Below are 7,700 nucleotides of genomic sequence, written 5' to 3' on the forward strand. Positions count from 1 at the left end.
GTGCAAGTGCCAAGAGGCCTCAGCCTGGGCCACACCGTGCAGCAGAGCACCACAGAGGCCAGGACAGTACATGCATATGTGGCTCAGCCCGTGTGCAGATGTGTGTGCACTCACCTCTCTTCTTCATCCCTACTTCGGAGGACTCGCCTGGGCACCCCCTGAGCTTTGCCCAAGCTGAGACAGCACCTTTTACATAAGTCCCCAACCTCTGACCCTTAGGGGCTGCTGGCTCAGGGATAACACCTGTGCAAGCAGTAAGGGGCAGAATGGTCTCCACAGAATAGCAAGAAAGTGAAGTGGGAGGTGTGTATACATGGATCCCCTTCGCTTAGGTCACTCCCTCAGTGACAGACTCAGTGCCAAATATGCAATGGCAGGGGATTCCACAGACATTTCCTGCCCACTGGAGCTCACAGCCCAGTATAGCAAGTGTAGACATGGCACCAGCAGCTTAATGGGCCAGCTGAGTGATGGGAAAGCCCCAAGGAGACCTCACCAGGCCTGATGGGTCAGGGAGAGCTTTGCGGAAAGAGTAATAGATCTTTTGCGAGAGGAAAACAAGGGAACAGCCATAACTGGGGCTGACGGGGAATGGAGAGGGACAGGAAGCAGAGGGGAAGAGAAGGGGCTAGCAACAGCAGCAGGATGCTCATATGCAGGGCTGTGCAGGCCCTTGGGAGCAGCCTGGGTTCTATTCTTTGGACGCTGGGGGAATTTCAGCCGGAGCAGGCCAGGAACATTCAGGTGTCTTTAATGGTCACTCTGGCTATTGTGTGGAGAGAAGCCTGGAAGGGTCAAGCAGGAGAGGGATGAGGCCTCACAGGGCAGCCACAGGCTCCTGAGGCTGGGTTGGTAGGGGAAGGACGTGAAAAGGGGACAGATTCAAAAGCTACTTGGGACCTATGTAGTAACCACCTGAATGGCAATCTATGTAGATTTTTGCAGTGTGTCTGTGTAGTGTGCTGGGAGCAGGTATTTGTATTTATCTCTGTGTACTTATGTCTAGGCCAGTAGGATAGGGTATCTGTTCACCTGTGTCCTCAAGTTATGTACTATGCAGGGGCCTCCGTGTGTGTCCAAAGGTCTGGCCCATAATTCTTGGCTCAGTGTTAACTTTCTTCCTGTCTCCAGGTTCACCCACCCATCCTTGATGCTAGGTTCTGGTGTACCTGGTCACCCAGCAGCCATCCCCCACCCGGCAATTGTGCCCCCCTCAGGGAAGCAGGAGCTGCAGCCCTTCGACCGCAACCTGTGAGTGAAAAGACAATGATGGCAGGGGGTGCGTCAGTCAGGATACACATGCCTCCCCCACCAGCCCTGAGGACTGCCACAAGGTCCCTGGCTAAGCTGTTTTGTGCCTCTGGCTATGTGTTTTTGATCCTCAGAAGTAGGAGGGGCTGGGTGGGATGGGGAACAAGGATTTTCCTGAGCCAACAGAGGAGGGGCTCAGAAGTCCTTAACACATGCTTTTCCCACTTGGCTGTAGTGTTCCTACAAGGAACAGTTACTTAGCTGTCTGCTCACCCATTTGGGGGCAGCTAGAAAAGATTCCACTTAGAAAACTCTGGTGTCATACACTTACACTCTAGGCCCACACTAGAGGAGGAGGCTGCCATTAGGTGGGCACTCGGGGGGCTCCTGAACAATCCGGATTTGTGCCCCTCAGGAAGACACAAGCAGAGTCCAAGGCAGAGAAGGAGGCGAAGAAGCCAACCATCAAGAAGCCCCTCAATGCCTTCATGCTGTACATGAAGGAGATGAGAGCCAAGGTCATTGCAGAGTGCACACTTAAGGAGAGCGCTGCCATCAACCAGATCCTGGGCCGCAGGGTGAGACCATGGGCAGGTGGGCTGGCAGGGATGCTCCCCGACCATCTTCAGCCTGGTGCAGCCTGCTGACTCCCTGATGCACCCCACCTGCCCCCCTTCCCTGTTGCAGTGGCACGCGCTGTCGCGAGAAGAGCAGGCCAAGTACTATGAGCTGGCCCGCAAGGAGAGGCAGCTGCACATGCAGCTATACCCAGGCTGGTCGGCGCGGGACAACTACGTGAGTGCCTAGTGACACACAGCAGGGGTGGGCAGGGGACCCTTCGAGATACCATGCCCCAGGCCACAATCTCGGCAAGGAACGCAGAACTACTGTCCTGAAGGCACCGATGAGGAAGGGCACAGAGGGTCCAAGGCCTCCCATGGCTGCCTCAGAAGAGGACAAGCCCACATCCTATTCTCCACTCCAGAATATGCTCACACATGGGCTGTTACCCAACATTTGATTGGGCCACATGGGCAGAAGGGGAGAAAGGGGTCTGGAAGTCACCTCCTTCCATTCAAATTGGAGACCAGATTGGGGTGAGGGAAGAGCTTCTAAATGCACTCCATAGCAGCCTAGCAAGAACAGCAATCAAGAAACACCAGCATCCCCAAGGTAGGAGGGGCCTGTACACCCAGAATCCCAGGGTTACCCAAGCTAGGCAGCAGGCTGTGGGTATCCCAGTGTCTGCCTCCCAGATCTGAGCATCCCTCCTTTTGTTCCCTGCAGGGGAAGAAGAAGAGGCGGTCGAGGGAAAAGCACCAAGAATCCACCACAGGTGAGACCTCCTCTCAGCAGCAGTGGAGGCTCCTCTCCATGTCCCCATTTCAAGAGCAGCCCTCCTCTGACCCAAAGGGAGGAACATGGTACCCAGCCAGGAGCCTTCAGAGCCTGGGGCCTATGAAAATAAGGCCTGCGTCTCACAAGTCAAATTCCCATGCAAGAAACAGCTATATTATACTAAGTCCCAGGGAAACCCAGCAGAACTGGCTTCTGCTGGGTAGAATTGGGGTAGATGGTATGTTCCTCTGCCTTGCACCCACTACCTTTGCTAGCTCCACTCACCAGAGAAACTAACAAAAAACTGACTGTATGGTTTGATGCTTAGCCCAAACAATGTCCTGGCTAGTTCTGCTGAGACTGGAAGAGACTGAGCTAGGCCCCATGACTAGGCCCACTAGACAACACAGCCTTCTGCCTGGAGCCTGGCAATTTATCACCCCTACTTCAACATTTTTCATGGCAGTGCAAAGTGCTCTATGTAGAGAAGCCCACACCCTGCTGCAGGCCTCCTTCCTGTGGGTGAATTCTTGCCTCTCTGGTAATTTAGACTCCACATCCCTGACCACCTCAGCCATGCTGTCCCCACACAGGGAAGCTGGAGGCTAGGACTGGGACAGAGCAGGGCAGAGTTCCTAGCCCTTTTTCCAAGGCAAAGAATAGGCCCTTCCTTCCATCTGCAAGTGTGTAGAACAGGCATAAGGTATAGCCTTCAGCCTTATCCCTTGAAGGAATGTAGGTCAAGAATGAAGAAAAACTGGATAAAATGGGTAGGGAGTTGGGGAGGAGGTGGGTGGCCCTAGGGCAGAAGAGGCTGGATCTCCATGGTCTTCCTTGGGTCCCTCTGCAGCCTCCATGCTGCAAGGGCCCCGCAAGCCACAGAGATGAGCCAGACTGACAGGACTTCCTCCCTCCCATTCTTCCCACTGCCTCTACTGCGTAGCTGGGTGCCCACCTTTCCTGATATCTTGGCTCTGGGCTCTTGGGCTCCCACTGGGGCTGGCTGTGCCATGGAGAGGCCCACTCTGCCTATGGGGGCTGTAGGGTGTCTATAACTGGCTAACACTGATGTTACCTCTTCTTTCTGGGCCCTGCTCTGCCCTGCTGCCTGCTCGCCCTCTGCCCTGCTCTGCCCCTCTGGCATGGCTGTGAGCAGACCCTGGCTCGCCTAAGAAATGCCGTGCTCGCTTTGGCCTCAACCAGCAGACGGATTGGTGTGGTCCGTGCAGGTGGGTTTGTCCCCACCATCGTTCTCCCTTTGCTTTAAGCTGCTTCCCTGACTCTGCACATGTTCCACTGGGCCTGCAGCCCATTCCTTTGGCCCCTCAGCCCACTAGCATACTCAGCAGATTGGGAGCCCAGGCCTCCTGAGAATAGTAGTAAATACTGAACACAACGTGTGGAGAAGACCACTTGGGTCTAAGTGCAGGAGGATTGGAGAGAAAGACACAGAATGTTCCAGAAAGGAAGGACAGACTCAAGAAGGTAGCTCTGATGCCAGTGGGCCTAGCAAGTCCTCAGCAAACAGACAGCTCAACCACCACTAAGGGGGCCTGGAGCCCATTCTCCCAGGCCTCAAAGTCATTATGGCCCATGGGCTCCCTCACTTCTTCAAGATGGGATCCCTGCCTATACCATCCTGAGCCCTTAATCTGAAAAAAACAAAGTGACAACAACACAGAACCATCTGGTTGCCAGGTAGCCTTATGACTTGCTATCTTGTACCTACTGAGATCAAAGGGCTGGAGAGGCTGGGGGAGAGGAGCCAGGATACCCTGGGCTGTCTGAGGGAAAGGGCTCATATGTTTCACCATACAACAGAGAAATACTTGTGGGTGTGACAAGGTTTACCCAACAAGTGGTTAAAGTTTCCTCAGTCAGTTTCAGGCCAGGCCTGGCAGGGCTAAGATGGAGGGTACTCCAGGCAGTAAGGCCACTCACTGGCTCTAAGGAACACTTGTCCAGCCTCTCAGTGTACCCACCACACTCCCTGTCCAAGGGCAAGGAGGAGTTTGGGGTGTGTCTGTGTATCCACATACACAGACACAGTGGGAAACAACCCTGTCTTCAGGGGAAGTTCTATTCCATTCATTCCATCAGAGACAAACTGGCCCAGAGAACTCAAGGATGGTAATGGACAAGAAGAGTCACTGTCCACGTCTTCTTCCTCTAGCCCAGCCTGAGGACTGGGATGGCTGGGCAAGGAAGCCATAGGCATTGTGGCCCCTTGCCTTGGTGCAGATCTGAGTCCCACAAACACACCTGGAGAAGCTCAAAGGCCGGGACTGGGAGATGACTCCCTTGGAAGACAGGTGACGGCCCACAGGCCTAGTGACAAAAGGCCCCTTTGCCACCTTGTGGCTGTTCTGGGAACTGCACCTGTCCTAGGTCTGGGCCAGACCAAGCAGAGTGGCAGTCTGAGGACACTTGACTTACCACCCAAGTCCTGGGAAGAGAGGACAAGAAATCAACCAGGCCTATGCAAAGGCAGCATTTTTTGGTTGTGGTGTATGACTGAATTCACCCTCTGTTTACAGATAACTCTCTTCACTATTCCTAGGAGGAAAAAGAAATGCATTCGGTACTTACCCGGAGAAGGCCGCTGCCCCAGCCCCGTTCCTTCCGATGACAGTGCTCTAGGCTGCCCCGGGTCCCCAGCTCCCCAGGACTCACCCTCATACCATCTGCTGCCCCGCTTCCCCACAGAACTGCTTACTAGCCCTGCGGAGCCGGCACCTACATCCCCAGGTCTCTCCACTGCTCTCAGCCTCCCAGCCCCAGGACCCCCACAGGCCCCCCGCAGCACCCTGCAGAGCACACAGGTACAGCAACAGGAATCTCAGAGACAGGTGGCCTAGCAGGCACAGGACATCTGGCTGCCTCCAGGAGCCTACCCCTGAGAGAAAGCGACAGAGACCCAGATCTCATGGAAACTGGCCAGGGGTCCTGTTAACGTCATCTCAGGGTCCAGACCCTGAAGATTTCAGAGGCTGCAGAACTTCTGCCTGAACCTGGGGCCATCGATTCAAATTGCTCCAAGTGGTGGGAATCAGATCTGTGTTGATGTGTCATCTAATTAAGGGAATCCCTTGTACCTATGGCTGCCTGCATCTATTCTTTGTACCATCTGCCTTGCCAGCCAGAAGCCTCTGCCTTCCTAGCTTTTCTGCTATAGGTCAGAGATGGGCTGAACTGAGCCTAGCTACCTTCTCTACCCATCTCCCCCATCCCCCACTGCCACACCCTCCCCATTCAGACACTTCATGGACCAAGAATGAGCTGGTTTGTCAAACATGTGAGCATGGTCACAACCACAAAGCTCAAGATGACAACTCTTCTCTTTTAAGGAAATGGAGAAGCTCTGTTTATAAAAACAAAAACAAAACCAGCTGCTACTCATAAGTTGGACCAGAGGAAGCCCCTTACTATGATCTCAGGAGCTTGCAAGAAGCAGGAAGGGGAATGGAATAGGTTAAGTTAGGCCTATCAACCTAAGCAGCAGAAATAATCTGACACTACCTTATCAGGCAAATTGGGGGAGGGGAGGGTGTATCTAGCTCTAGTTCAAATTATTTGGAAGTGTTCCCTGAGAAACTCACCAGCCTAAGAAGCTCTGATACCAAGGCCCCAGGCTCGTCACTAGCAGCTGCAGTCAATAGTTCAAAGAAGTCATGGCCCAAATCCAGTGTGCACCCCTCCCCATTCACAGAGCCTTTTTCACAATTCCATTTCCAGTTCATCTATGGCAGTCCAGCCAGCTCCTGGGCAGCTGTGAGATGGCAAACCCAAAACCTCATGACAGCCAGAGCCTGTCTTCCAGCATTCAATCCAGGCCGGCTCCAGTTTCCCCATGGGGCTGCGGGACAGAGGACCATTACAACTAGATCAAGGAGCCCAGAAAACCTCCAGTAGTGGACAACAGGTTTTCACCATAGCCTACATTAACCCATTTTTGAGCCAAGCTTCAACCCTGAGCCTTGAAAAACAAGTCGTTTTTTTAATTTAATTTTTGTTTTTTGCCTCCTCACATAGCCTAAATCCAAAGAAAAAGGGCTGTCGGGCCAGGCGCGGTGGCTCACACCTGTAATCCCAGCACTTTGGCAGGCCGAGGCAGGTGTAGCACCTGAGGTCAGCAGTTTGAGACCAGCCTGGCCAACATGGTGAAACCCTGTATCTACTAAAAATACAAAAATTAGCCAGACGTGGTGGTGCGTGCGTGTAATCCCAGCTACTTGGGAGGCTGAGGCAGGAGAATCGCTTGAACCCGGGAGGCGGAGGTTCCAGTGAGCCGAGATGGCGCTACTGCACTCCAGTCTGGGTAACAGGGAGACTGCATCTCAAAAGAAAAAAAAAAAGGCTGTCCATTTACTCACACACCTTTCAAAAAAAAGGCTTTAGTTCCTACTTTAGCCACTGGTTTCTCAGAATCCAAAGATCACATATTCTAGTGTAACACTGCAAGAAGTCTTGAGAAAAAGATTATTGTAGTGTTCAAAATATTTTTGTATTGTTAATGCATCATCATAGAAAAACTTTTTTAAACATGAGAATAAAGATACTTTTTACTGGGTTTGTTTTTCAAAGCCTGACCCTGAGGAATAAGCTGTTTCAGTAACAGAGCATGATATTCTTTCCTTTTCTTCTCCACAGTCAGGAAACTTGGAGTTTGTTTCCTATGGTACATATGTTCCCAAACCTCCAGCCTGCAGAAACCAGGGTTTACACTTGTCATCTCCCCTAAAGGGGTGTGGGCCCTGCCTGCCTCACCTGAGAGCTACGCCTGTACTCCCAATTCCAAGCTTTGCTCTTAACCCCCAATCCCTCTGACCCCACAATGATGCAGGCCAGCCTGTTCCCCAGTGCTCATATAAGAATAAATGAGTCGCCAACTGCCGTCCATAAAGGCTGAAAAGACAATCCAACCTGAAATAGGTACACATGACCACTAGGCTCCATTTTCCTCTGAGGGCAGAGAGAAAAGAAAACATTCCACAAGTGCATATCCTATTTCAAGGAAAACAAGAGCAAACAGGAATCTTTTATAACCTATTAGCACCACAAAATCCTAAAGGAGGATTTTTTAATAGCACCCTTTCCTCCCAAAGACTGCA

General features: G+C 52.4%; 1 protein-coding gene across 11 annotated transcripts in view; it reads left to right on the plus strand.

Moving 5' to 3' along the window:
- Positions 1-7,172, plus strand: part of TCF7 (transcription factor 7) — a 33,517-nt gene extending 26,345 nt beyond the window's left edge. For 2 of the 11 annotated variants that reach the window (XM_054488561.2, XM_054488562.2), the window contains 6 exons: positions 1,132-1,251; positions 1,667-1,829; positions 1,939-2,046; positions 2,539-2,587; positions 3,746-3,818; positions 5,150-7,172. In XM_054488561.2, the coding sequence (XP_054344536.1) occupies positions 1,132-1,251; positions 1,667-1,829; positions 1,939-2,046; positions 2,539-2,587; positions 3,746-3,818; positions 5,150-5,447 (811 nt within the window). In that variant the 3' untranslated portion in view covers positions 5,448-7,172. Of the gene's footprint in view, positions 1-1,131; positions 1,252-1,666; positions 1,830-1,938; positions 2,047-2,538; positions 2,588-3,745; positions 3,819-4,689 lie in introns of all 11 variants that reach the window. The other 9 variants (XM_054488564.2, XM_054488569.2, XM_054488567.2 and 6 more) reach the window with 6 other exon arrangements.
- The last annotated feature ends 528 nt before the right edge of the window (positions 7,173-7,700 follow it).

The sequence above is a fragment of the Pongo pygmaeus genome, chromosome 4 (genome assembly GCF_028885625.2).
Source record: "Pongo pygmaeus isolate AG05252 chromosome 4, NHGRI_mPonPyg2-v2.0_pri, whole genome shotgun sequence".
NCBI classification, from domain to species: domain Eukaryota; kingdom Metazoa; phylum Chordata; class Mammalia; order Primates; family Hominidae; genus Pongo; species Pongo pygmaeus.